The sequence below is a fragment of the Mycetomoellerius zeteki genome, unplaced genomic scaffold, assembly GCF_001594055.1.
Source record: "Mycetomoellerius zeteki isolate Tzet28-1 unplaced genomic scaffold, Tzet1.0 scaffold182, whole genome shotgun sequence".
NCBI classification, from domain to species: Eukaryota; Metazoa; Arthropoda; class Insecta; order Hymenoptera; family Formicidae; genus Mycetomoellerius; species Mycetomoellerius zeteki.
This window is the reverse complement of record NW_017256778.1, coordinates 1,439,882-1,466,588: the sequence shown is the minus strand read 5'-3', so window position 1 is coordinate 1,466,588 and position 26,707 is coordinate 1,439,882. Positions and strand designations below refer to the sequence as shown.

Genomic DNA, 26,707 nt, shown 5'->3' with positions numbered 1-26,707 from the left:
GAAGTGATAATATAAAATGCTTTAGAAGTTTTTTATTGACATATTTTCCTGTATATAAAATTTTGTAAAAGATTTCTTGATATATTTCACTGTGAAATAACGTTTTAATTCATTCTTTTGCAATGGCAGAACACTTTTTGTTTCATCTTATTCTATATTTAAAATTTAATGAATAAACTATTAATATATTAATTTCTTTTTCAATATATGGTTGTTTTATGACACTTTGCGATAAAATTTCTTTAATATATTAAAAAAAAAATTGTGTGGAAGTCCGGACGACATCTGCTTTATATGTACATTTATTAGATTGTATGTTTCTTCTTCGTATGCGAAATAAGCGTCCAGCAGATTTAAATCATTGAATAGTTGTTTCATGCGTCGTACCTTCTCTCGATCCACATCTCCGTAACACTCCTATGTAATAAAAAAAAAAGAATTAATATAACAGCTTTGATAAAGCAATGCATTCAGCAAACGATACTCACTTCTAATATTTTACGCTGCTGTGGAGTAACGCGTTGAAGCGCTTCAACAACAAACCACGTACATTTCCCTTGCTGGATATCAGTATCATCTTTGCCACAGACTTCAAAGTCTCCATAACAATCCAAATAATCGTCTTGAACTTGAAACAAACATCCTGTTTCTATTAAGATGTTTGTTGCTTCCCTGAACATCTCTTGATCTTTTATTCCAGCCTGTAACAAGTAACATCATTATTTATCAATTATTATCAAGCAAATCAATTTTCATGTATAATATATATATAATTACGGTACACTTACTAAATGCATTGCTGCAATTACTGGGAAAACAAATGAATAATACGCTGTTTTGGATTTGATAATGGAATTATATCGATTCATCGTAAACAAATCCAGATTTGGCTTTTTATCAAAATGAGTAGAGAGCAAATCTAAACTTTGGCCAATTGCCGTCTTCATTGTGATCTGTCGAAATATACTTTCATATATAATTGCTCGATTGAAAAGGAAAAGGGAAGAATTTAGATAATGGATATATGATTAGAAAAAAAAAAAGAAAATATATCTTCATTCACATCCTGGAATGTTTCTAGTAGATCAACATAACAATCTTTTCCTTTAAAATATTTTCGAATTAAATAAAATATGGAGCCCTCTAACATAAAAGTGTCATTGACTGCTGCTAAACCGAGATCATTGTATCGGTACCAACATGGTTGGCCTCGGCGAAATAACGATTGATCTTCAATATCATCCATCATGAGCATATAAGCTTGCATCTGTATAGATAAATGTTATCATTTAATTCATGATCATACTTAATAATTAAAATGATCATATTATACAGTATATTTTCTCTTTGATTTGAAGGTATTATAATTATTATCTTAGGTATCCCTGGTGGAAAAATGTTGCTGATTAATTATTCCACATTATGGAACACTTCAACAAAATTTCAACATTTCAAAAAAAATTTCAGTTTAATTTCAGCGATTTTTAGCTGAAAAATTTATTTTCAACAAAATATTTCAGAAAAATTTCAGTAAAATTTTCAGACAAATTTCAGCAAGAATTTTAGAGAAATTTCGGTTGAATTTCAGTGATTTTTCAGTATGTTAGCTGAAAAATTCACTTTCAGTGAAGTTTCAGTAAATTTTCAGCAATTTCACTGAAATGTTTCAGTGAAAATATTCCAAAACGTGGAATAATTTCAGCGAAACTTTTTCAGGGATACTTTGCATTTGATTCATTTAAAGTTTAAAATATCGATGTCATGAAAAGAATAGAATTACGTACCAATTCCACACACCATGCTAGAATCCGGGCTAGACAAATGTTTTCTTCTGTCAATTGATCACTTGGTGCTAGTAACTTGTAGGCATAAACTAACATTAAACTGCGATATTTCTTTCCTCTTGGAACATTGTACCGTAGTACCTGTATAAAGAAACATCAATCTACTAATATTCGTTCAATTCTAATGTTTAGTATCTCGCCTTATTACTATATAAAGTTTTTGAATTATTGAAATACTTGATCTTTTTTATTTTTTTACAAAATCTGAAACTGATTCTATTTATTTAGACACTTTTTCTTAACATATTTTTAAACTCCGATGATGTTTTATTTTTTTAAATTTATACATTATTTGAGAAAAAGAAAGAGTAAATTCTTACTTAAAATTTTTATATTCATGATTATTATTTGACATTGCATTATATTGTATTTTTATAATTATGCTGAAGGAATTTATTCTAACATGAATCGATCAATTAAATTTTGATTATATCACTATTGTTACATCCTACTTGGCTATTATTTAGCTTTTAATCAATAATTACTTTTTCCATCCATTTTGCAACATCTGGCATGTTAAAATTTTCAATCGCTTCTGTGATATCACGAATAACGTCCGGCCACACTGCCATTAATTGCTGACTTTCGTCCTTGCTTGTTATTCGTATCGTTCGAGAATGAGCCATTTGTTTTTTACAATTGTACGTTCTAAGGTTTTAACAAACATTAGTTTGACAAGGTATAACAAATGATAAGCAACAATCATGACGATTAAGTCACGTCATAAATAAAATTGTAATGAATTACAAACCAAGAAGATGATGAAATAAAAATTTCATATAAATTTTTTATACCTTTTGTATGAAGCACTTTGTATTTTATTAAATTTTGTTAATACCAATAATAAGAATAAATAAAGGACTTCCAGAATAATAAACAATAAATAACACAATTAAGGGCCATAGGAGCAACAACTTAGTTGATTTGCGCACCGTCTTCCGCGCTGACACCTATGGCCTTTAATTGTGTTGTTTATTTTTTGTTAATACCTTTAGAGAGTAAAATGGAAAACAAGACACGAAAATAATACTAAAGATAGATCTGTTTTCTGCTTAGTTATATATACTTACCAGATACATTGAATAACAATACATATGTATGGTCTTTTTATGATCAACGAAACAATCTACACATTAATAATCAATATTATTGGCATAATATCGAAAAATTTTAATTTAAATAACAAATTGTCGTTTCGTTGTTTTTTTATCCGACAAATCCGTATAAACAGAACGAGGAACATTTAGTATTAATGCATAATTAATATTAGATTTATCGTTAAAATGCACATTTATTATTATATAGCGAAATTATAATTTATCATTTCATTAAGACAATGGTAATATACGTTTCGAGCTTTTATTCAGTCATCTTCAGTATTCTAACAAATTTTTTAATTTTTCTTCATTCTTTTTCATTTCATATAATCAATCCAGATTCTATTCATTCAATAATTCTATTTCATTTACTAGGATGATACCTTTATTACTTTGGAGCGATCATGTAAAGAAATTATTTCTTAAGAGTATCTTATTAGATTAAATTAAGGAATTAAAATCTTTTCTTTGCGATATAAATCATCGTGTCCGATTCATGCCAGATTCCTGCACCGACTTGAAAGATAAATTATTTCGTAACTATATGTTTTTTACTTTTTTTAAGACTGATAAATGATCTTTCATGAAATACTGCAGAATCATACATAATTAATACCATATTCTTAGATGATCCTGTAAAGAAACTATTTTTTAAAAGTTTCTTATAAGGATAAGGCAAGATCTTTTCATTGTGATATAAATCGTCGTGTACGATTCATTCCAGATTCCTAAGATAAACATTGCTAATTTTTAAACAATTTTTATAGCCCGAAAACGGTACATATTGGTAGAACTACATTGAAACTGTAATAAAATAATCAGAACTCTTACGAATCGGCCAGCATATCACCTGTACGTACCAACATTCGTACCGTTTTCGGGCTATAAAAATTGTTTAAAAAATTTCTAGCAATGTTTATCGCCAGAACTTTTTAGAAAGCACTCAAACGATGTCAGAATTACATTATACCTGCGATGAAACAGTCAGATCTCTTACAAATCGGCCAGCATATCACCTGTACTGCTCTTATGTACCGTTTTCGGTCAATTTCTTTGGTTTTATAGCCAGAACTATTGATGTATTAAGTTTTAACGATAGAACTCTTTGGATTCTTGTACTTTACACCTCATACGTTCGAAATCCAGTGAGATGCTAGATGGTAAGACGGGAAGTTAGCATCTCATTTTTTAAAACGTTGTTTCTGGACGTAATTCGATAGAACTATTGATAAATCCGATATAGAACTGTAAAACTATTGTGGTTGTGAGCAGAACTGGTGTCATTTTATGCGATGCTGATATATGATATGCTAGTTTCACAAATGTATTTATTTAGACGCTTTTCTTTAAGTTTAATTGAGGCGTTTATCGTTAAATTTTGATGATTTATTTTTACAAATTCATACTATTCGAGACAAAGAAAAAGAGAAAGAGAGAGAGAGAATTTTTATTAAAATTTTATATTTACGATTATGAAATTATTGCATTATTTTGAATTACTTCTACACATAATTACCCTAAAGGAATTTATCCTAAACTGAATCGATCAATCCTTGAATAAATTTTAACGTATCTCACACACTATAACACACACACACATCCCGCATTGACTATAATATTTATAATATTTTTTTGTTTGACCATAATATTTATACAATATTTTAATCAATGATGATTTACTTTTTCCATCCATTTAGCAACATCTGGAAAGTTAGAATTCTCAATTTCTTCCGTGATATCATTAACAATGTCCGACCACATTGCCATCATCGGTTGACTTTCCTCCTCGCTGATGGTTACCCATATCCATTTGAGTTGATCCATTATAATAAAACGTTCTAAACATTAAGAATGACAAATAACGATTCCATTACGTCACGAATAAAATTATAATAAATTACAAGCAAAAAAATGATGAAATAAAAATTTCCTTCAATTAATTTATATTTCGATGTCTTTTGTATTAAACACTTTATATCTTATTACTTCGTTCTAAGATCATTCAAAGTATAAAGTGGAAGGGAAGATGCGAGAAGAGAACTGTTCTTTGCTTATACATATATGTATATCCTTGAATAGCGATACATATGTATGTTCTTTTTATGATCAACGAAGCGATTTACACATATGATTGTTATATGTAAATGTCAAAAAATCTTTTTAATTTAAATAATAGATTGTCATATTTTGTATGATGTTTTTTTGTATAATGTTTTTTTATTTAAAAAAGTCAGTATAAACAGAGAGAGACTGCAGCATATACAGTTTATTATACAATTTTAATATTAGGTTATTAAAATGTATGGCTACGTTTACACCGTGCATTTAGGCCGCGGCCTATACAATAGATTTCTTTGTTTATCCTGTATATTAAACAAAGACATCTATCGTATAGGTCGCGGACTATGCGCACGGTGTAAACGTAGCCTATATCTGTTTATTCAGAAATAAAAAAAATATACTTAAAGAAGCCTTATTTGCATACTATCACGTACCTACATGTATTATTATATATGTATATTATAAAATATTATATATATATGTTATAGAGGAAAGCCCTCTATTATGAGATAGGCGCTTAATATGACATAGCGACTTTTCTGCTAAACTAATAAATGCTATTTATTGGTTCCACCATGAATTTATTGTTCTTGGATGGAAAACTATTTAATGGAAAATTCAATATTAAATCATGTCTGTAGTCGTTGTAAAAAAAATTTTTTAATTTGGATATCTTCAATTTTCATTGAGATGAGCCTTTAAACCTTGTTTATTATTTAATAAGTAAATATTTGGCAACAAATTTTTCATGTAGTGACAGAATAAGATTGTACTAATAGAAAAAATACGAAATATATTGAATTGTTTAATTACAGAAGTTAGATTTGATGATCATAAAACCATAAGGTTTCAAGGGGGCCATAAAATGGTACCATTAGGTCCCAAATAACCAATTTAACCTTGGATAGTCGCTTAAAGGTCACATGAGAGGGTCAGCTTCAATTTCTTAAATTAAACCCACTATTTTTCATTACATATTCTTGTAGCTTACCTCGAGAGTTTTTCAAAACACTATAATAAAATATTTTTTCATTAAGTATTTTTCGAGTTATAAGGCTTCGAGTTATAAGCGAAAGTTGTAGTACAGCCGGCATTAATATTACGCAAGTGCATTACGCATTCCATTTTTGCACTAAAAATTATATTCATTTTTACGTAAAAATGAAAATAAGAGGTATAATCATCAATGGTCTCATTCTTGACAAATGTTATCCAGGACATAATCCTGAACAACATTCAAGAGGTTTTAGTCGTTGATCAGACAACTTACGTAATGCTAATGCCAGCTGTACTGTAACTTTCGAGCCTTATAACTTGAAAAATACTTAATGAAAAAATATTTTATTATAGTGTTTTAAAAAACTCGAGGTAAGCTACAAGAACATGTAATGAAAAATAATGGGTTTAATTTAAAAAATTGAAGCTGACTTTCATGTGACCTTTAAGCGACTATCCAAGGTTAAACTAATGGTACCATTTTATGGCCCCCTTGAAACCATACAACTTTTGTTTGAAACATTTCCTTTAAAAATGAAAGAGAACGGAAATATTTACGATGATAGATTAAAATGGCTAACCCTATATATAATATTACGTTTAATTATATAAAAGATATTTATAAATGTTTATACATTGTAATTTGTTCTTATAATATAATTAAAATTAATATCTTCATTCATAATATTTTAATAAAAGGAAATCGATTATGAATAATTTAAGAAATAATAATAGATATCAAATATTAAAAAATTTTTTTATTAACTTTTTTAAGTGAAATATTTTCCTGTACATAAAACTTTACCAAAGATGCTTTGATATTTTTTATAAAAAGAAACAACATTTCAATACTTTCAGAATATTAGCAGAATTTCTTATTTCATCTTATTCTACTTTAACAATAAAATATTAATGCATAAAGTATTACATTTTAATGCACGATAAAATATTAATTTCTTCAATATACACGATTATTTCATGACATTCTGTGATGAATGTTTCTTAATGAATATAAGAAGAGACTATGAGGAAGTCCGGACGACATCTGCTTTATATGTACATTTATTAGATTGTATCTTTCTTCTTTGTACGCGAAATAAGCGTCCAGCAGATTTAATTCATTGAATAGTTGTTTCACGCGTCGTACCTTGTCTCGATCCAAATCACCGTAACAATCCTATGTAATAAAAAAAGAAACAATTAATATAACAGCATTCGATGAAGCGACGCATTTAACAAACGATACTCACTTCTAATATTTTACGCTGCTGTGGAGTAACGCGTTGAAGCGCTTCAACAACAAACCACGTACATTTCCCTTGCTGGATATCAGTATCATCTTTGCCACAGACTTCAAAGTCTCCATAACAATCCAAATAATCGTCTTGAACTTGAAACAAACATCCTGTTTCTATTAAGATGTTTGTTGCTTCCCTGAACATCTCTTGATCTTTTATTCCAGCCTGTAACAAGTAACATCATTATTTATCAATTATTATCAAGCAAATCAATTTTCATGTATAATATATATATAATTACGGTACACTTACTAAATGCATTGCTGCAATTACTGGGAAAACAAATGAATAATACGCTGTTTTGGATTTGATAATGGAATTATATCGATTCATCGTAAACAAATCCAGATTTGGCTTTTTATCAAAATGAGTAGAGAGCAAATCTAAACTTTGGCCAATTGCCGTCTTCATTGTGATCTGTCGAAATATACTTTCATATATAATTGCTCGATTGAAAAGGAAAAGGGAAGAATTTAGATAATGGATATATGATCAGAAAAAAAAAGAAAATATATCTTCACTCACATCCTGGAATGTTTCTAGTAGATCAGCATAACAATCTTTTCCTTTAAAATATTTTCGAATTAAATAAAATATGGAGCCCTCTAACATATAAGTGTCGTTGACTGCTGCTAAACCGAGATCATTGTATCGGTACCAACATGGTTGGCCTCGGCGAAATAACGATTGATCTTCAATATCATCCATCATGAGCATATAAGCTTGCATCTGTATAGGTAAATGTCACCATTTAATTCATGATCATACTTAATAATTAAAATGATCATTATAGAGTAGGTATATTTTCTCTTTGATTTGAAGGTATTATAATTAAAATCTTAGGTATATCTTACATTTGATTCGTTTAAATTTCATGAAAAATATCGATATCAAGAAAAGAATAGAATTACGTACCAATTCCACACACCATGCTAAAATCCGGGCTAGACGAATATTTTCTTCTGTCAGTTGATCACTTGGTATTAGTAACTTGTAAGCATAAACTAGCCCTAAACCGCGTTGTTTCTTCCCTCCTGCAACATTGTACTGTAGTACCTGTATAAAGAAACATCAATCTACATATTCGTTCAATTCTAATGTTTAGTGTCTCGCCTTATTATTATATAAAGTTTTTGAATTATTGAAATACTTGATCTTTTTTATTATCTTATTTATAGATTTTTACAAAATCTGAAACTGATTCTATTTAGACACTTTTCCTTAACCCTTCATGGTCACACTTCTAAAATGCCACACGATGGTTACTCTGGGTTAAAATGAACCGACCCATCTTTAAAGTGTTACCAAATCGACAGTATTAGTTGCAATGATTTAAAAAAAAAACAGTATGTAATTTCATCTTTTAAGAAAGTGAACAGTGGCGTTTTTGTGAAAAATTTAATTCTAAACACTAAAAAAAAATCGTGGATATGTATTAGAATTTGAAAGTTACATCTACATCGTCTTTCACGCTAAATTCGAGTACATGTTTACGATCTTTTTTAGTGCTAAAATTAAATTTTTCACAAAATGCTCGAGTCAGTTTGACCTAACGTGACCATGAAGGTTTAAGATATTTTTAAACATCGATGACGTTTTATTTTTCTAAATTTATACACTATTTCAGAAAAAGAAATAGAAAGAGTAAGTTCTTATACTTAAAATTTGTATATTCATGATCGTTAATTTTGACATTGCATTATATTGTATTTTTTATAATCATGCTGAAGGAATTTATTCTAACATGAATCGATCAATCTATCAAATAAGTTTCGATCCCATCATCTATTCAGTGGCGGATTTACACATTTTTTCACCCTAGGCTCTGTACTACTTGGCGCCCCTTTAAGACACTTGGCGCCTCTTTCAGATAAACCACAAAAAATGGTATCACTTTTTCACTAAAACATCAAGATTTTATTTTTGAGCACCAAAACACTACTTCAAGGTACCATATTGGCAAAAATGCGTCACAACTGGCAGTCCTGCACAAACATAAAATTAACCTTCCGATTCCCCCCCCCCACCCGAAAAATTCTGTACTAGTTCTGAACTAGTACAATATATATGTTAGAGTGAAAAACAAACTATACCTATATCATTCTAACTTACTGCATCAGTGTACACCAGTTCAGACCTTGGTGTGGAAAAAGAAAAGGTCATTTAATTTTGGTCCCTAGAAGGATGGTGCCGGCACCTATAGAGGCCTCTATAGGCCTCGTAGACCTCTGCCTAAATCCGCCACTGCATTTGTTACATCCTACTTAGCTATTATTTAGCTTTTAATCAATAATTACTTACTTTTTCCATCCATTTTGCAACATCTGGCATGTTAAAATCGCTTTCAATCGCTTCTGTGATATCACGAATAACGTCCGGCCACACTGCCATTAATTGCTGACTTTCGTCCTTGCTTGTTATTCGTATCGTTCGAGAATCAGCCATTTGTTTTTTACAATTGTACGTTCTAAGGTTTTAACAAACATTTATAGTTTGACAAGGTATAACAAATGATAAGCAACAATTATGACGATTAAGTCACGTCATAAATAAAATTCTAATGAATTACAAACCAAGAAGATGATGAAATAAAAATTTCATATAAATTTTTTATACCTTTTGTATGAAGCACTTTGTATTTTATTAAATTTTGTTAATACCAATAATAAGAATAAATAAAGGACTTCTAGAATAATAAACAATAAATAACACAATTAAGGGCCATAGGAGCAACAACTTTGTTGATTTGCACACCGTCTTCCGCGCTGACACCTATGACCTTTAATTGTGTTATTTATTTTTTGTTAATACCTTTAGAGAATAAGATGGAAAACAAGACACGAAAATAATATTAAAGATAGATCTGTTTTCTGCTTAGTATATATACCTACTCGATACATTGAATAACAATACATATGTATGGCCTTTTTATGATCAACGAAACAATCTACACTTTAGTAATCAATATAATTGGCATAATATCGAAAAATTTTAATTTAAATAACAAATTGTGATTTCGTTGTTTTTTTATTAGACAAATCCGTATAAACAGAACGAGGAACATTTAATATTATTGCATAATTAATATCAGATTTATCGTCAAAATGCATGTTTATTTATTTAGAAATGAAAAAGAAAATATACATTACAGCCTTACTTGCATGCTACCGTGTGTATATAACATTTATATACATTGCGTTTAATTATTAAAGGATTCTTACAAATATTGTTGACATTGTAATTTGTCTTTATAATTGAAATTAATATTTACCTTTTTTTTATAAAACATAATCATATTATAAATAACTTTAGAAGTGATATTATTAAATGTTAAAACATTTTTTTATTGACTTTTCTAAAGTGAAATATTTTTCTGAACATAAACCTTTATAAGAGATATTTTGATATTTTTCACAAAAAAACAACATTTCAGTACTCTTGAACATCGGCAGAATACCTTTCGTTTTATCTTATCTGTATTTTAAATTTAACGATAATATTGATGCATAAAGAATATATTAATATCAGTTTCTTTCTTCAATATACATATACAATTATTTTATGACATTCTGTGAAAAAGCTTCCGTAATAAAGTCAAGAAAAGACTATGTGGAAGCCCGCATGATATCTGCTGTATATGTACTTTTAGTAGATTATGTGTTTCTTCTTCATATGTAGAATAATGGTTCGGCAAACCAAGGTCAATGAAAATCTGTTTCACGCGTCTTACTTTCTCTGGATCCGCAGAGCTGTAACATTCCTGCGTAATAAGAAAGGAGAAAAAAAAAGAATTAACATAAGAGCATTTCACGAAATAATGCACATTTAAATCAACGATACTCACTTCTAAAATTTTACGCTGATCCGGAGTGGCACGTTGAAGAGCTACAACAATCAGCCATGTACATTTTCCCTCTTGTATATCAGTACAATCCTTGCCATGGACATCGGACTTCCCATAGCAACCTAAATAATCTCGATATATATTTTGTATCAATTCGCGATTATCACTTTGGCCACTTCCCTTGTTAGACTTGGAATAAATGCCCCATTTCCAATAAAATGGTTTTTGCTTGCCTGAACATCTCTGGATCTTTTATTCCAGCCTACAAGTAACGCAATGCAGTATTATCATCAAAGCAAATCAATCTTTTTGTGTATAAGAAAATTGAGATGCACTTACTAACTGCATTGCTGCGGTTATTGGCAAAATGAAAGAATAGCGTGATCCTTTGTACTTGACAATGGAATTATATCGATTCATCGTGAACATATCCAGATCAGGTTTCTTGGTAGAAAGCATGTCTAAACCTTGGCCTATAGTTGTTTTGAATATGATCTGTTGAAATACTTTCATATATAATTGTTCGATCAAAAAGGAAATAAGTAGTTTACATAATGTGCGATTGGCAAGAACATATATCTTTACTCACGTCGTAGAATGTTTCTAATAGATCAATGTAATAATCTTTCCCTTTGAAGTGTTTTTTAATTAGATAAAACATAGCACACTCCAACAATAAACCATCATTAATTGCCGCTAGGCCTATATCATTATGTCGATACCAACATAGTTTGCCTCGGCGAAGTAAGGATTGGTCCTGTATATCGTCGATCACGAGAAAAAAGGCTTGCAACTGTGTAGCAATAAATGTCTTAATATTATAAATTGTAATCGCAACATTTAATATTTTTCGAATTAAAACTCGAATGAAACATATCGAGTCACAAAAAAAAGAACAGAATTACCATTTCCAGACACCATGCCAGAATTCGTGCAAGACGAATATTTTCTTTTGTAAGTTGATCGCTTGATGCTAATAATTTGTAGGCATAAATTAACGTAAAAGCACGAATTTTTTTTCCTCCTGGAACAGTATGCTGTAATACCTGCATAAAGAAACATCAATCTATATATTTTTTAAATCCATGGCTTATTATTTCATGTATCAAAACTTATAGGTTGTTCGAACTATTGAAAACACTCAAGGCTTTTTTTTTGTTTTCTACAAACCCTAAAACTAGTTCTATTTATTTAGACACTTTTCTTTAAGTTTAATTGATACGTTTATTATTAAATTTTGATGATGATTTATTTTTACAAATTTGTACTATTCGAGACAAGGAAAGAGAGAGAGAGAGAGAGAGAATTTTTATTAAAATTTTATATTTACGATTATAAAATTATTGCATTAGTTTGCATTACTTCTACATATAATTATCCTAAAGTAATTTATCCTTAGATGAATCGATTAATCCATTGAACGAATTTTAACGTATCTCATACACATGTAACACACACACACACATCCCGCATTGGCTATAATATTTATAATATTTTTTGTTTGACCATAATATATTTATATAATATTTTAATCAATGATAATCTACTTTTTCCATCCATTTAGCAACATCTGGAAAGTTAGAATTCTCAATCTCTTTCGTGATATCACGAACAATGTTCGGCCACATTGCCATCATCGATTGACTTTCCTCCTCGCTAACGGCTGCCCATATCCATTCGGGTTGATCCATTATAATAAAACGTTCTAAAGTTTTAACAAACGTTAAGAATGACAAGTAATGATTCCATTATGTCAGGAATAAAATTTGATAAATTACAAGCAAAAAAACAATGAAATAAAAATTTCCTTCGTTAAATTTATATTTTTATATCTTTTATATTAAACACTTTATATCTTATTACTTCGTTAGATCAAAGTATAAAGTGGAAAGGAAGATGCGAGAAGAGAACTAAAGAGAAATCTATTCTTTGCTTAGGCATATATATCCTTGAATAGCGATACATATGTATGTTCCTTTTATGATCTACGAAGCAATTTACACATATGATTGTTATATGTAAATGTCGAAAGATTTTTTAATTTAAGTAATAAATTGTTATATTTTGCACGTTTTCTTATTAAAAAAATAAGTATCCATACAGCGCATCGAAAGTTTTCAGAAATATCTCAGAAATATTTCAACTAAAAAATGAAATATTTCATAAAAATTTGCTAAATATGCTGCAACATTTTTGAGACAGTTCTGAAATAGCAAAAAACGTCCGCGATTCTTGCACATGAAACCTTGTTGAAAGATTGATGAAATATTACAGAAAGTTATCGGTGTCGTTGCGCAGCTTTTTCACCATATAAAATATCTTTTTTTAAAAAAAAAGGTAAGTTTGTATACCGATGATTAAAGTTACTACACTGAAAGAAAAGATTGACTGCTGCAACAAATTAGATGGTAAAATATGGCATAGTATTTTTAATTGGTCGCAGTAGCCAATTTATGGTTGCGTTAGCAAATCATGTGAGGCCAACCTAGATTTCTGAAGCTCTGATTATATCTAAAAACTAAATCTCATCAATGGCTACGTTTACACCGTGCATTTAGGCCGCGGCCTATACAATAGACGTCCTTGTTTATCCTGTATATTAAACAAAGACACCTATCCTATAGGTCGCGGACTAAGCGTACGGTGTAAACGTAGCCATTGGCTCCTGTAGTCCTGTCTCCCATGGAGAAAACGGAGGCAATACGACCAGATCACGTCATAGGCTGCGGTCCACTTGACGCTACAAACGTTTCGAAGCATTCTTTGATTAGTCAATTCGTAAAATTCTTTGTTCTGATTGATCGCTCAAACGTTTCGAAGCGTTTGTAGCGTCAAGTGGTCCGCAGCCTAGATGGAAGTATAATATTAGGTTTGTTCGCGTCGCAAGCTCCAACATGCTCCAACATGCTCTTACCATAGCTCCTACTCATTCTATCAAGCTCATTGGAGTGAGTAAGAGCTATGGTAGGAGCATGTTGGAGCACGTTAGAGCTCACGAAGCGAACAAACCTTAGGCCGGAATCAGACTACGCATTGAATATTGAGATTGAAGATTGAAAGATTGAAATTTGACCAATCAAAACAATAGGAGCTAAAATTCCTTTGTCCTCACTGGTCAAATTTTAATCTTCAATCTTCAATCTCAATCTTCAATGCATAGTCTGATTCCGGCCTTAGATCATCATAGATCTGTTCTTTTTGGCTGAACTTTTGTGCATCAGTTCATCTTTTTCCCTTTTCTCTCCATGAGGAAAGAAGAGGAAGAAAGATGACCTGGTACAAAAGTTCAGTCAAAAAGAACAGACCTCATGTTTTCTAATAGTTTTGTAACGTTCAATATTTGTAGTAAGGCTGCTTAATCTACGATAAAAAATGAGTTTGTGGGTTGATAAATATCGTCCAACGACACTTGCGAAATTAGATTATCATCTCGAGCAAGCAGAGAATTTGAAAAATATGGTAAAATATTATAATATTATAATATGAAGCAATGAAAATTATCTAAAGAATGAGAGGTTAACCGGCTTTAAAAGCGCGCCTTCTGAAGACACAATAACACATGTTAAATTTTGATTTAAAATAAAATATAATAATCAATGGGCATGATTTTTTGAACATATGTATCTCTTAAGTCATTATAAATAAAACTGGAAAATTAAAGTAGCTTTATGAATTTATTTTAATAAAAAAGTTATAATAATATAGATTATGGGGTAATGGAGATTGAAATTGTATTTGTAAAATTTTTTTACAATATACACTAATTTTTATGTTATAAAAATTATATTCTTTATTTTAAAATAAATTAAAATTTTTTTAAAAACCTTGTGGAATGCGTTACAGAATTATATCGAGTTAACTGATATAAGAAAGATCTGAATTATTTTTACTTTATTCCTATTTTTAAAAAATAGGTAAACAAACGAGACTTCCCACATTTGTTAGTACATGGACCTCCAGGTGCAGGAAAGAAAACTCGAATATTATGTGTTTTAAAGGAACTTTACGGAGTTGCGGCTGAAAGATTAAAAATAGAAAACATGCAATTTGAGGTAATTCATTTTTATTTTATTTCAATATATTAAACTATCGTTTAAAGCTTTTATACTGTTGCTATATTACAATAGCTAATTTTAGCATATTTGTGATAATTTGCATTTTACAGATCATATAGAAAAATATAAGTTAATTAAAATATACTATCTTTGATACTTTTTGCTATTATATATAATGCTTTCAGACTCCGTCTAAAAAAAAGATAGAAATATTGACAATAAGCAGTAATTATCACACAGAAATAAATCCGAGTGACGCAGGAATATATGATAGAATTGTTGTTATGGAATTAATAAAAGCAACTGCTCAAACGCATCATATAGATATAGGCCAGAGAGAGTTTAAAGGTATTTAAGAAAATTAGAACATTTTTCATTCTAATATAGATATCTTTTTGTGTAATAAAAGTATAAATTATTATAAAGATTAAAAATTCGATTGTGACATAATAATAGTGGTACTATTGTCAAATGTGGATCAACTTACAAGAGATGCGCAGCACGCACTTCGCAGAACAATGGAGAAATACATCAGTACGTGCAGACTGATACTTTGTGCGAATTCAACGTCGCGAGTTTTGCCTGCGATTCAATCGCGATGCGTGAGAATCAGAGTCCCTGCACCAACTGCCCCCGAGATAAAAAATATTTTACACTCGATTTGTAAACGGGAGGGACTTACTGTACCTGATGAATTAGCCAATCGGATAGTTGAAGCTAGCAATAGAAATCTTCGACGAGCAATATTAATGCTCGAGGCTTGCAAAGTTGAACAGTAAGTACTGATGTATATAAACATGTATATGGAGCTATACATAAAAAGCGTATTGAATTTTAAATTACCAAGATTTTACTACTTCCTTGGTAGTTTTAAAAATTCTTTTTTTGTTTGTTTTTCAGATATCCATTTACTGTTGATCAAAAGGTAACAGAACCAGATTGGCAAGTATACATACGAAATACAGCTAGTATGATGGTCTCTGAACAATCTCCTAAAGTACTTCTTGAGATACGCAACAGATTTTATGACCTGTTAACGCGTTCTATACCGTGCGAACTGATTTTTAGAGGGTTGTTGCAAGAATGCATAAAAAATTGTGATGATCAGTTAAAAAAAGAAATTATTGAGGTCGCATCGGAGTATCAGCATAAAATGGTACGTGGTTCGAAATTTATATTTCATTTGGAAGCTTTTGCTGCGCGATTTATGACAATTTACAAAAAATACATTGAATTATCCTTGGATAATTTTACATAAAACTATCTCTTACTGTCTGTACTTCTAAAATCTATTTGTAAAATACAAATAAATTTTAAAAGTAGATTTTTATATCTTTGATAAAACCATCGTTATGATAGAGTAAGATTTTTATTTAAATAATGTAAATGTTTAAACAAGAAATAAAAGCCAGATTTTATATAATCACTTCTATAATTTCGAACACAAGTTTAAATAATGCTTTAAGAATAAATACGACCGTGTAAATGATATACATATGATAGAGAGAATGTCAATAATCGGTTTTTCGCAATAAGTTCTTTACTGAATTAATTTAGGGAGAATTATTTCATATATAGGAATGTCAGAATGTTTCGGCACCTTATCATTAGCGTCTCAGATCGATTGTGGTTAATGTCCAAACGTTTCGGTGTACAGTCACATCTGAGATAATTAAATTTAAAATTAAAAATATATATTGTGTTCATAACATCTAATTTTGACCGATTATTGGCGTTCTCTATCATATTAAATAATGCTTTTTGTAATTTATAATCGTGCGAAAGTTGTTTTTAAATTTTTTATTTTATCATTTTTCGTTGTGTTTAAGGCTAAAATATTACCTTTTTACAAAAATAAATTTTTACATAATTAATCTTTACTAAATACCAATTCGATTCTAAATTAAGTGGAAAAATAATACATATTAGTTTTAATAAATTATTTTATTCTGTAATTGAAACATTAATTCAATATAATACAGTTATAATATAATCTGATAATACAATAAATTTTCAATTGTTTTTTGATAAATGTAAACACGACACTTACATCGCCGCAAGTGCAAGTGCAGAGACTATTGCCAGTGCAGATACCATATATCCAGTACTATATACTTCCTTAATCGTTAGAAACATTCCTAAATCCCAAGCCTGCAAATTTATATGAACACTCATGACAATTTATTGATATAACATTAAATGTAAATAATATTAATTAGATTATTGCGTCAATTCCTTCTGAGCAATAACAAAATGCAAGTTGGATGTAATAATTGTCAATTGCATTGCTAATATTCCTATTTGTTTTAAATAAAATTAAATTGATAATACAATTACATAATAATTCCATACCAAATGACGGATTCCATTGAACGTATGATAAGTAGCAGGCAAAGCAAGCAAGGTCTTGCCAGCGAACAATACAGGCAAAGGTAAACATAAATTATCCACTGTTTCTATAAAACATGGAATACCACCTGGTATAAGCAATGTGCCTGAAACATAAGACAGAAGTGTCCAATTTGGACATGTTTATATTACATACATTAGATAAACTAAACTGGATATATAAATTAGATCACGTCTTACCTAAGCCAAGGAACATTGCATAACTGGCGAGCATAATACCAGTGGTGCGATGTGTTACTGAGAGCAACGCTGTTAATTGAACTTGATAGATGGTCAAGTGCGGTGACAATGGTCTCTTCAAACGCATGTTCTTCTCATCGTGGGATTCATATGTTGCGCTTGAAAGTAACGGTTTCGAAACCGTGGAGCTGAGGGGGCTAAAACATTTTATTATATCTTTATTACAAGATGCAATTAATCAAAAATAAAATACAGGATACACCCAGGTGACAGGCATAAATATTCTTATTAAAACTGTATTTGACGTGACTGTATATAATCATGACTATTTTCATAGAAAATTAGAAAAATTAATGTCCTCTGTATTCCCAGATAGACAAATTTTGACAGAATGTATAGTGATGAAATTTAAATATTGAAAATGGTATAAATACTCAAAGATACATTCTCATATGACATATTGCCAGCATATTCGATGCTGTAAAGCCTATTCTACAATGTGTTCTTTATTTCATGTTTCTTGCTGTTTGTCTCTTGCCTTTTTGACCAAAAGGCAAGAGACAAACAGCAAGAAACAGGAATATAAGAATTGGAACAATATGCGACTTATTTTATCAGTAACAGAATTACAATTAATAGAACAATTAATGCAGCATGTTATGCTTAGCATGTCTATCTAGGTATATGACAGTTATGTAAATAAAAGGTTATATATTACGTAAGGACTTACCAACATGTGTATATGCTTCGAAAATGTCGAAAATTGACATTACGTTGACAAAGAAGTCTAAAAAAAAAAACCAAACATTTGCATTTTAATCTAACAAACAACAGATTTCAATAAAAAACAAATTTTATGACATACCTCGTATAGACCAGCGCCATTTTTGTTGACGTTTGTAAATACTAGACTCTGGCCCGTATTCAGAACGCGCTTACAACGATGTAGCGCGCTAACATACTATACTTTACGTCACACATATTATAGAATTTCAGAAATAAAAGCGCGTTCTGAATACGGGTCCCTGTATTTTCGACAGATGATAAACGAGCGCGGATAATTTTTATTATATATATTATTGCAATTTTTAAAGCAATAAGTAAGCAATGTATTCAAATAATTTCAACTGATATTAACTTGGATAGCGGAAAATTGTTGACCAAGTTCAAACAAAACTCGAACAATTTCAAAAGACAATCAAACTGATAAACCTGATAAAGTATGATCTTATGATTTGCAAAAAAATATACTTTTTTAATTTTTATATTTGGTTATTTATTAGTGATATGAAAGTTTATAATTTTTTTATATAAAAAAGATCGATTGTTTGTTTAAATATTTCAATAATAAATATCTGTAACTAAAATTTGCTGTTTCAGGTGAAGTTGTAAATCTTCAGGAAAATTGAATTTCACTTTTTATTTAATTGTTAAAAATGTTAGTGATCTCTGATTATTTTATATACTAAATTATAATATACGCCTGATACAAATGTATATTGTATAGCAATAGATTACTTAAGTAAGTTAAAAAATAAAATCAAAGATACAGAAGTTTGTTACAACAGTAAGAAACATTGCTTTTAAAATGATATGGTAATTCCTGTAATTTAGGAAAAAATATTACAAAGTAATTGATAATTAATATCACTTCTTTTCGCTCGTGTAGATACCTATTTAATTTGGAAAAAAAAAGTATATACATATATATACATATATACACATATACATATGTATAATAATTCTTAAACTATACATGTATATACATATACACTGAAATTAGGGTTTTAATAAAAAAAGATTTCATCACATGAATAGTGTAACTGGTTTATCATTGCCTTCTATGTAAATTAACAGAATACTAGAATATTAATAGAATTTACACATTAAAATCGTACTGAAGTACATACATATAATTTACGTGATTTCGATCCATTTCGGAACATATTTTTGATCTTTTTAGAGACTACTAAAACTATTTTTTTCTTAATTTTCTTTATGAATACATACCTATACATTTGTTTATCAATTGCGACATTATTGCTGATTTATTTGTGCTTACTCAGTCGTACTAGCGACTTAATACGTTAAACTACGCGAGCTAATATTGTACCGTTTAACATTATGGTATTTAATTTTCGGCGATCTTCCCCATTTCGTTGTTTTCGCCACATGATCGACGCACAGCCTTGCCATTTACAAATCGGTAAATACCTTTTTATCTAACTCAGAAATCAAAACGTTAGGATTTGAAATGGGTAGAGTGCATGAATAATCACGGCATATGAAAACCGTCGCCCGGTTTTTCTGCGGCTTCATTCTTTTAACAATCATGTTTCTACGGAATAACACGTTGTCCTCAGAATCAGCTAATATGAGCACCCTACCAGGTATCAAACGCGAACGGATTATTTCCAGCATTTCAATCGTCTCCTTAGCATCTGCTTTGCCTGCTACATAAATCTGGAAAGAAAAACTCGTTTTAGAAATGTGTTAAGAACACTTACAATCTCACGAAAGAGCTAATGTGATAGCAGCAGATAAACAGAAGCACACACCTGCATTGGATGGTGAAACTCGATCAGCGCTAACATCATTTGTGGACATGCAGCCGGACAATTCGCAAGTTTATTGCCGAACGCACACAGAAGTTTTTCAGCTTTATGTCTGAGATCGTCGCGATCCAAGTAAATTGCTAGGCGCAACAGATTTGAACATGCAATTGAATTACCGGATGGTTGCGAGCCATCGTCAGCTGCAACAAAAGACAGATGTTCATAAAGTGAAAAAATTTACATGTCGATACCATGACTGAAAATGTAATAAAATAATCAACAGACACACAAATGTAATGAGATATTCAATAGATATTCAATAGCGTTATAAATATTTGAATGTAATATAATCTTTACAGCGCAAAATCAGGTTTTGTTTGATTTTATTCAGTTGATGTAATTGTTGTGTCAAACCTTGACATTTAAAACTGAAATTACAAAACTAAAATTACTAGAAGAGCATTCAAACATACAATCCTTCGTCCGTGTAAGTATCGGAGACTCTTCAGCCATAGCAAAGTAACCACCATCTTCCGAATCCCAGAACAATCGGTCTTGAATATCCTGCAGCTCTTCGGCAAACTCGACCCAATGCGGATCAAAGGTAGCCTCGTACAAGTCAAGCAATCCTTTCACAAAGAACGCATAATCCTCATGGAAGCCAGGTATCGGGTCACTCCTATGAATCATCAGCATAGATCGCATATTGTCTTGAAAAAGTTCAAAACAATACTTACCTCTGTACAATTTTGTCGTCTCTCCTGCGGTAACAACTGCGAAGTAATATGCGTTTATCTTTATTAAACAGATATTTTTCCACGAATGTGACAGCTTCTGTTGCTGCTTCAATATACGCCTTGTTTTTTATAGCTATTCCAGCACGCGCAAGACCACTTATCATAAGACCTGTAAATAGATCACAAACCGTTAAACTTTGCGAAAATACAAACGAATCACGGTGGTATTAGGCCTTCTTTTTAGCTGAACTTTTGCACCGGTTCGTCTTTCTTCCTTTTCTTTCCTCCTGAAGAGAAAAGGAAGAAAGATGAATCTGTACAAAAGTTCAGCTAAAAAGAACATGCCTAATAACACAAGCATTACTCATTACCATTCCATGATGTGACCATCTTATCGTCCAAACTAGGCCAGGGTCTATGTGATCTGTCTTCATACAAGGTAGTACAGGCTTCTTTAATATATTTTTGTGTCTCCTTTATACTAAGCTTAAAATGGTTAGCAGTATCTTCTATTCCCGACTGCATCGACAATACGTTTTTACCTGTAAGCTCGCCATGAGGATCCTATATTACAGAGCAAAATTTATGTATTCATAAATTTTGTTTTATAAATATTTCCTGCTTTATATTATTAGTTTAATTGCAAAACATACTTGTTGTCTTTCTACATTTCCTTCCTTTTGCACTGAGAAATGTCGGCAGATAAGGTCAAAATATGTAACATTGTCCTTACCAGGTACTTTCTTTTTTAAAAGAGCCTTAAGATTGTCATAGCTCCAAACATAAAATGCGCCCTCCCGTTTCGCTGGGGCATCAAACGTAGGTAGTGAATCTGCATCCACCGCACTGAAGAAACCACCTTCCTAAATAATGCACATGCTGTAAATATTTTATATCTTTCCACATATTTGTTGCTCTGTACATACAATTTTGATTTCAAAAAGTCTAAGCGAGGAAAAATATTTCTTGTAAGTTAGAATTTTTTATAAACATTGCATCTAGGACATACATTCAATATAATACTAGACGAATAAATGAAAAAGCAATGCAATACCATATGTGTCAGCATACGTAGAACGTACGTTGCGATATCTTCTATGATATCGGAAAAAAAGGAATCTTTCGTAATGAGGTACGCATCGGCGTAGCATTGTATAAGCTGAGCTTGGTCGTAAAGCATTTTCTCGAAATGAGGAACTTTCCATCGAGCGTCCACAGTGTATCGATGAAATCCCTGAACGATAAAAATAGTTTAAATTATTCAACTATTCCATTTGCGCGTTGTAAGTGAAAACAGAGTCTTACTTTCCCCACGTGATCGTGAAGTCCACCAAAAGACATTTTCCTTAAGGTATTCAGAGATGCATTTAAAGACATCTCAACCAACATAGTAGAGGTACTTAGAACATGCATACTGAGAAGAAAATTTAAGTTGCTCGGTTCGGGAAATTTCGGCGAGTTCGGATTCGTAGCAGATGAGCTACCAAATCCGCCGTATTCTTCATCATATATATTCAATAAGACGTGAGCACACAAGAAAGCGCAGTCAATCGCAGGAACTCCATCGTCCTGTATCACAAAAATCAGTGAATAAAATACAATGTTAAAATAATTTTCAATTCTATTTAAAACTATTTCAAATATTCGCTCACTTTTATGTCGTGTCTGCTCGTGCTTAATTCCTTCAAACGATCTGATACAATAGTGGCGGATTTGACCATTTTGTCTCTTCCTTCTTTCCACTAGAATAAAAGAAAATATTATTTATAAACCTTATTTCGTCTTACAGAGTCAAATATAAACCAAAAATATTTATAACGGATGAAAATATCGTACTATATACCTCCTCCATAATTCGTCTCAAGTATATTGTAAACATGGCACAGCTGAAGTATGTTCCGCCTGTTATTGGCATCAAATCTGGTGTCAGGAAAACATTCAATGGCCAACCGCCATGACCTCTCAATCTCTATCAAATGTAAATATCTTCATTATTATGTTGAGCAGAGTTAATATACAGTTATAAGTAACAAATATTTATAAAGAATATTATGCTTAGTATATTTATTAATTATAATATAATTATATAATATTACACTTAGTACATTTATTAATCAATAAGTAATAAACTATGCATTTTGCTGTTTATTCTCAGATTTCGCATAATGCATAGCAATAAATTTGACACTTGCCTGAATAAACATCATGCACATCATATCGATATCGGGCCTCTCTTCTCTATCTACTTTAATATTTACATAATTCCAGTTCATGATATCTGCAACTTCCTCGTTCTTAAATGATTCCTTCTCCATCACGTGGCACCAGTGGCATGTAGAGTAGCCGATCGACACAAAAATTATTTTGTTTTCCTTCTTTGCCTTTTCCAGAGCTTCATCGCCCCAAGGATACCAGTCTACAGGATTGGTTGCATGTTGCAATAAATATGGCGATCTTTCCAATCTCAAGCGATTTTTCTTTACTTCAGGCTCGCTTTTGCTATCCTGTCGAGATGTTGATGCCATCTTGATGGATGAAAGGAAAGGCGTTTTACTGTTACTCAACCTATTAATTTTTTAAAACATATTTGTCAATAAGAATCTTTAAATTTTAGTTTCTATCAAATATCAGACAATATAATATAAATATAATAATATAAATATAATAATATATAATTGTGTGCATGTGTGCGTATGTAATTACTTTTTAATTTTCTGTTCAATAATAGGAAGTGAAGCACTTTCAGTGAGATGAAAATTCTTATGATATCCGTGTGTTCCTGTACCGCACTGTTTCTTAGATAGCTCAGATATGCAGCGAATTGATAACGAACTGCATCTTCCCGAAATCATAACACGCCTGGCATGGAGAATACACACAGGAAAGTTGATCCTGCACATATAATATAAATATAAACAATCAAATAATTATTAAATAATCCAATAATTATTAAACCGAATAAACAGTATTATAATAATGTTGCTCATTAGACAACCATCTTTCAATAAAAAAAAAAGGTTTGTAGAAGTCAAAATTCTATACATTGCACAAATAAAATTGAAAAATGTATATACATACGTATACATAAACTATATACGTCTGAAATAAATAGTTAAACTTGAGCAATGCATTCTACAGCATCCTACATAAAGAGTGGTCCACTTATTATCTACGATATTATATTTAATTTAGAAAGTAAATTAAATTCAAACGGAAAATTGAATACATCATTAAAAGTGTATTAAAATAAAGATTCAATGAAAAGAGAGTATTTTACGAAATAATGTAGTTCGCAAACTACTGGTAAGCGCTGAGAAGAAGCCATTGTCAAAATTCGCGGGGCACCCGGTATAAAAACAAAAGTAGAAATGGCGTATCTACGTTCTACGAGTGGATATCGCGCGGCGGATCGATATTTGGCAAAAATCACCCAACTGATCGCGGATTCGTAAGCGTCAATCCTTTCAGTGGCAATTAGATAAGAGCGTGCATGCTTGCCCATGCTTGCCGATAATACATTACGTACGGAAACTTGTGAATGTCCGATCCAGCGTAGACTCCCCTCGTCGATTTACGCTGCCAGAGATGGCGCGTCGATTGTCAGATTAATTACTACGCACTTCACAATTCACAACACAACAATCACATGCATGCGTTAAAACTCAACGATGCGCACGTGATCACGTGACCAGGTGCCCTATGACCCGCGGTGGACAAACTAATCGAGCGAACGTTAATTATACGTATAGATAATAAACAAAGTTAGGAAAGATATCTTTTCGTCCCGTTAATGATAATAAAGAGAAATTATATTAATCCTTAATACACGATGATTTTTTTGATCCTTCATTAGACCCGATGAGTATTTGTGTTTAATTTTACATCACTTTATATTATTTATTTACATTATATAATTAATTACATTCGGATAAATTTATAGTTTTTGACGTGTAGATCGCGATTTTTCATTTTAGGCGATTTTATAATAATAAATAACGTGCTCTTGCACTATGAAAATATTATTAAATATCAAGACCTTTAATATGATCTGAATATTTTAAATAAGACGCAATAGAAACATGCAAACGCAGTGCCAATTTGATCGACTTGCATCACGAATGACTGAAAAGGGGGAAGTATCATATTTCCTAAGCTTTGTATTTATATAAGCTCGATACGTTCTCGATAAATTAAATATTTCAAAAATCACTTCAAGTACGAGATGTAAGAAAGTAAAGCTGAAACCGAAGCTGAACGATCTTTTTTTTTATCTGATATAACATCGACGTTTCAATCGGTATTATCCACATCTTGGAACAACAATTATACGTCTTACCACCAACAAGTCAATAAACACTAATAATCTAAAAGGTATATACCATGTATTGCTGCAGCTGTCACGCACTATTTATAGGTTCGTTCGCATTGCATACTCCCAAGAAGACTAGAACCAGGAGAGTCAACTCGGCGTAAAAGCGGTAGTGGGGGTGAGGCAAGAAGTGGAAACGAACGACACCCCCCACTCTTGCGCTTCATCCTCTCTGTTGCTCTACATAGTCGGTTTCAATTCGTGACTGCGCATGTCAACGTACCTTGTTTCTGTTTGATTGAATTTTGAACTAAACATAAACCGTAAAAATTTAATCCGATGTGATTTACGATGCCCAAGCGAGTGTGCTGTGTTCGAAATTGTGACTTCAATCCTGGAGATAAAGAAAATCGAAAAACAATATTCCAATTTTGTGAGGTACTCAGTGAACTACTGAGCATCGTCCCCAAAAGGGTGGGGACGATGCGCAGTGAGCTACTGAGCATCGTCCTCAACAGGGGTTGGGGGTAAGCAGCGGGTGACGCTTTTTGACTCACCCCCACCACGCGAGTTGACTCTCCTGGTTCTAGTCTTCTTGCATACTCCAACGTGTTCCAATCATGGTGTAATAAAGAAGAGATGTGCTCGTAAGGTACAGCAAATTTTGATGCGCATATATGGCGTTGGAACAAGTTTCCAACGTTTCCAAAGTTTCCAATACGTCTTCCGTATTGAAAAATCATAGCAAAGAAAACAAAGAGATTGACGTATCACTTGTAATATGTTTTTGTAAAAAATAGTGGCATGCAGCTTTAAGGTACTTTTTTATGCTGACGCTTGACGCTTATTTTCGGCGTCAAAATAAGTCACGTGATAGACATTGACGAATATCAAGCGTCAATTTTGATCACATGATCTATTTTGACGCTGAAAATGAGCGTCGAGCGTCAGCATGAAAAGGTACCTTTAAGAGATGTAAAAATTAGTGAAAATGCGAAAGTAAAAAATAAAGTTTTTTTCGTTTCCAAAAAATAGTGACATTGCGGTAAAGTGGATGGAAACTTGTGGCAAGGAGATTATATATATAAATAATTTAATAATATTATTATTAACTAGAAGGGATTTATAATAATTATTATTAAATTATTATTAATGGTAATTAATAATAAAAAGTCACAAAAGTAGTGCTCAACAAAATAAAGTTATTAATTGCCATTTACCTTATTTAAATTATACTACATTTTGAGTATCTCAGAAAAAACGCTGATTGGCTGATATATTAATATGACCGGTCACTTGTTACTGAATGCACCCAATAGCTG

The 26,707-nt window shown here is 31.1% G+C and overlaps 6 protein-coding genes across 11 annotated transcripts; 1 reads left to right on the top strand and 5 right to left on the bottom strand.

Moving 5' to 3' along the window:
- Positions 1-214: 214 nt before the first annotated feature.
- Positions 215-4,778, bottom strand: LOC108721706 (farnesyl pyrophosphate synthase). 3 transcript variants are annotated; one of them, XM_018446382.1, is made up of 7 exons: positions 4,622-4,650; positions 2,330-2,492; positions 1,785-1,925; positions 1,064-1,267; positions 789-953; positions 489-701; positions 215-417 (listed from the first exon to the last, which is right to left on the bottom strand). In XM_018446382.1, exons 1-7 carry the CDS (start codon positions 4,642-4,644, stop codon positions 217-219), a joined length of 1,110 nt encoding a protein of 369 aa, XP_018301884.1. In that variant the 5' UTR covers positions 4,645-4,650; the 3' UTR covers positions 215-216. The 3 variants fall into 3 exon arrangements, with proteins under 3 accessions (XP_018301884.1, XP_018301886.1, XP_018301885.1); XM_018446384.1 differs by lacking the exon at positions 4,622-4,650 and adding an exon at positions 2,834-2,869; XM_018446383.1 differs by lacking the exon at positions 2,330-2,492 and having other exon boundaries at positions 4,622-4,778.
- A 2,172-nt stretch (positions 4,779-6,950) lies between these two features.
- LOC108721707 (farnesyl pyrophosphate synthase-like) lies at positions 6,951-10,135 on the bottom strand. The gene is made up of 7 exons (XM_018446385.1): positions 10,108-10,135; positions 9,598-9,763; positions 8,212-8,352; positions 7,822-8,025; positions 7,549-7,713; positions 7,249-7,461; positions 6,951-7,175 (listed from the first exon to the last, which is right to left on the bottom strand). The coding sequence occupies exons 2-7, from the start codon at positions 9,739-9,741 to the stop codon at positions 6,975-6,977; spliced, it is 1,068 nt and encodes a 355-aa protein (XP_018301887.1). The 5' UTR covers positions 9,742-9,763; positions 10,108-10,135; the 3' UTR covers positions 6,951-6,974.
- Positions 10,136-10,855: 720 nt separating this feature from the next.
- Positions 10,856-12,831, bottom strand: LOC108721737 (farnesyl pyrophosphate synthase-like). The gene is made up of 7 exons (XM_018446433.1): positions 12,688-12,831; positions 12,046-12,186; positions 11,730-11,933; positions 11,480-11,635; positions 11,330-11,402; positions 11,141-11,280; positions 10,856-11,056 (listed from the first exon to the last, which is right to left on the bottom strand). The coding sequence occupies exons 1-7, from the start codon at positions 12,829-12,831 to the stop codon at positions 10,856-10,858; spliced, it is 1,059 nt and encodes a 352-aa protein (XP_018301935.1).
- Positions 12,832-14,453: 1,622 nt separating this feature from the next.
- On the top strand, positions 14,454-16,453 carry RfC38 (replication factor C subunit RfC38). The gene is made up of 5 exons (XM_018446378.1): positions 14,454-14,599; positions 15,055-15,192; positions 15,381-15,543; positions 15,652-15,970; positions 16,096-16,453. The coding sequence occupies exons 1-5, from the start codon at positions 14,513-14,515 to the stop codon at positions 16,451-16,453; spliced, it is 1,065 nt and encodes a 354-aa protein (XP_018301880.1). The 5' UTR covers positions 14,454-14,512.
- Positions 16,454-17,216: 763 nt separating this feature from the next.
- LOC108721735 (succinate dehydrogenase cytochrome b560 subunit, mitochondrial) lies at positions 17,217-18,736 on the bottom strand. The gene is made up of 5 exons (XM_018446431.1): positions 18,650-18,736; positions 18,515-18,571; positions 17,785-17,981; positions 17,548-17,690; positions 17,217-17,346 (listed from the first exon to the last, which is right to left on the bottom strand). Exons 1-5 carry the CDS (start codon positions 18,667-18,669, stop codon positions 17,242-17,244), a joined length of 522 nt encoding a protein of 173 aa, XP_018301933.1. The 5' UTR covers positions 18,670-18,736; the 3' UTR covers positions 17,217-17,241.
- A 1,043-nt stretch (positions 18,737-19,779) lies between these two features.
- LOC108721816 (spermatogenesis-associated protein 20) lies at positions 19,780-25,538 on the bottom strand. Of its 4 annotated transcripts, none has more exons than XM_018446585.1 (13): positions 25,456-25,538; positions 23,780-23,968; positions 23,269-23,641; positions 22,920-23,045; positions 22,729-22,818; positions 22,382-22,645; positions 22,131-22,310; positions 21,730-21,939; positions 21,448-21,640; positions 21,077-21,245; positions 20,813-21,018; positions 20,343-20,539; positions 19,981-20,247 (listed from the first exon to the last, which is right to left on the bottom strand). In XM_018446585.1, exons 2-13 carry the CDS (start codon positions 23,926-23,928, stop codon positions 19,981-19,983), a joined length of 2,424 nt encoding a protein of 807 aa, XP_018302087.1. In that variant the 5' UTR covers positions 23,929-23,968; positions 25,456-25,538. The 4 variants fall into 4 exon arrangements, with proteins under 4 accessions (XP_018302092.1, XP_018302087.1, XP_018302090.1 ...); XM_018446588.1 differs by lacking the exon at positions 25,456-25,538 and adding an exon at positions 25,348-25,449; XM_018446589.1 differs by lacking the exon at positions 25,456-25,538 and adding an exon at positions 24,603-24,794.
- Between the last annotated feature and the right edge of the window lie 1,169 nt (positions 25,539-26,707).

Excerpts from the sequence above, each read along its gene's own strand:
- LOC108721737 (XM_018446433.1), bottom strand. The coding sequence starts at position 12,831 with ATGGATCAACCCGAATGGATATGGGCAGCCGTTAGCGAGGAGGAAAGT. Across the intron at positions 11,403-11,479 it reads TAACCGCAGCAATGCAGTTA|GCTGGAATAAAAGATCCAGA; the intron begins GTAAGTGCATCT and ends CGTTACTTGTAG. Across the intron at positions 11,281-11,329 it reads AATGGGGCATTTATTCCAAG|TATATCGAGATTATTTAGGT; the intron begins TCTAACAAGGGA and ends TGATACAAAATA.
- LOC108721706 (XM_018446382.1), bottom strand. The coding sequence starts at position 4,644 with ATGTTGCTAAATGGATGGAAAAA. Across the intron at positions 2,493-4,621 it reads TTGCTAAATGGATGGAAAAA|AACGTACAATTGTAAAAAAC; the intron begins GTAAATCATCAT and ends TTAAAACCTTAG. Across the intron at positions 1,926-2,329 it reads TTGCAAAATGGATGGAAAAA|GTACTACGGTACAATGTTCC; the intron begins GTAATTATTGAT and ends TTCTTTATACAG.
- LOC108721816 (XM_018446585.1), bottom strand. The coding sequence starts at position 23,928 with ATGATTTCGGGAAGATGCAGTTCGTTATCAATTCGCTGCATATCTGAG. Across the intron at positions 22,819-22,919 it reads TGAGACGAATTATGGAGGAG|TGGAAAGAAGGAAGAGACAA; the intron begins GTATATAGTACG and ends CTTTTATTCTAG. Across the intron at positions 20,540-20,812 it reads ACTTACACGGACGAAGGATT|CTGACGATGGCTCGCAACCA; the intron begins GTATGTTTGAAT and ends CTTTTGTTGCAG.
- LOC108721735 (XM_018446431.1), bottom strand. The coding sequence starts at position 18,669 with ATGGCGCTGGTCTATACGAG. Across the intron at positions 17,982-18,514 it reads CGAAGCATATACACATGTTG|CCCCCTCAGCTCCACGGTTT; the intron begins GTAAGTCCTTAC and ends AAAATGTTTTAG. Across the intron at positions 17,691-17,784 it reads TGCAATGTTCCTTGGCTTAG|GCACATTGCTTATACCAGGT; the intron begins GTAAGACGTGAT and ends CTTATGTTTCAG.
- RfC38 (XM_018446378.1), top strand. The coding sequence starts at position 14,513 with ATGAGTTTGTGGGTTGATAAATATCGTCCAACGACACTTGCGAAATTA. Across the intron at positions 15,544-15,651 it reads AGGCCAGAGAGAGTTTAAAG|TGGTACTATTGTCAAATGTG; the intron begins GTATTTAAGAAA and ends ACATAATAATAG. Across the intron at positions 15,971-16,095 it reads GAGGCTTGCAAAGTTGAACA|ATATCCATTTACTGTTGATC; the intron begins GTAAGTACTGAT and ends TTTGTTTTTCAG.
- LOC108721707 (XM_018446385.1), bottom strand. The coding sequence starts at position 9,741 with ATGGCTGATTCTCGAACGATACGAATAACAAGCAAGGACGAAAGTCAG. Across the intron at positions 7,714-7,821 it reads TACTAGAAACATTCCAGGAT|ATCACAATGAAGACGGCAAT; the intron begins GTGAGTGAAGAT and ends ATATTTCGACAG. Across the intron at positions 7,176-7,248 it reads AGCAGCGTAAAATATTAGAA|GATTGTTACGGTGATTTGGA; the intron begins GTGAGTATCGTT and ends TTTATTACATAG.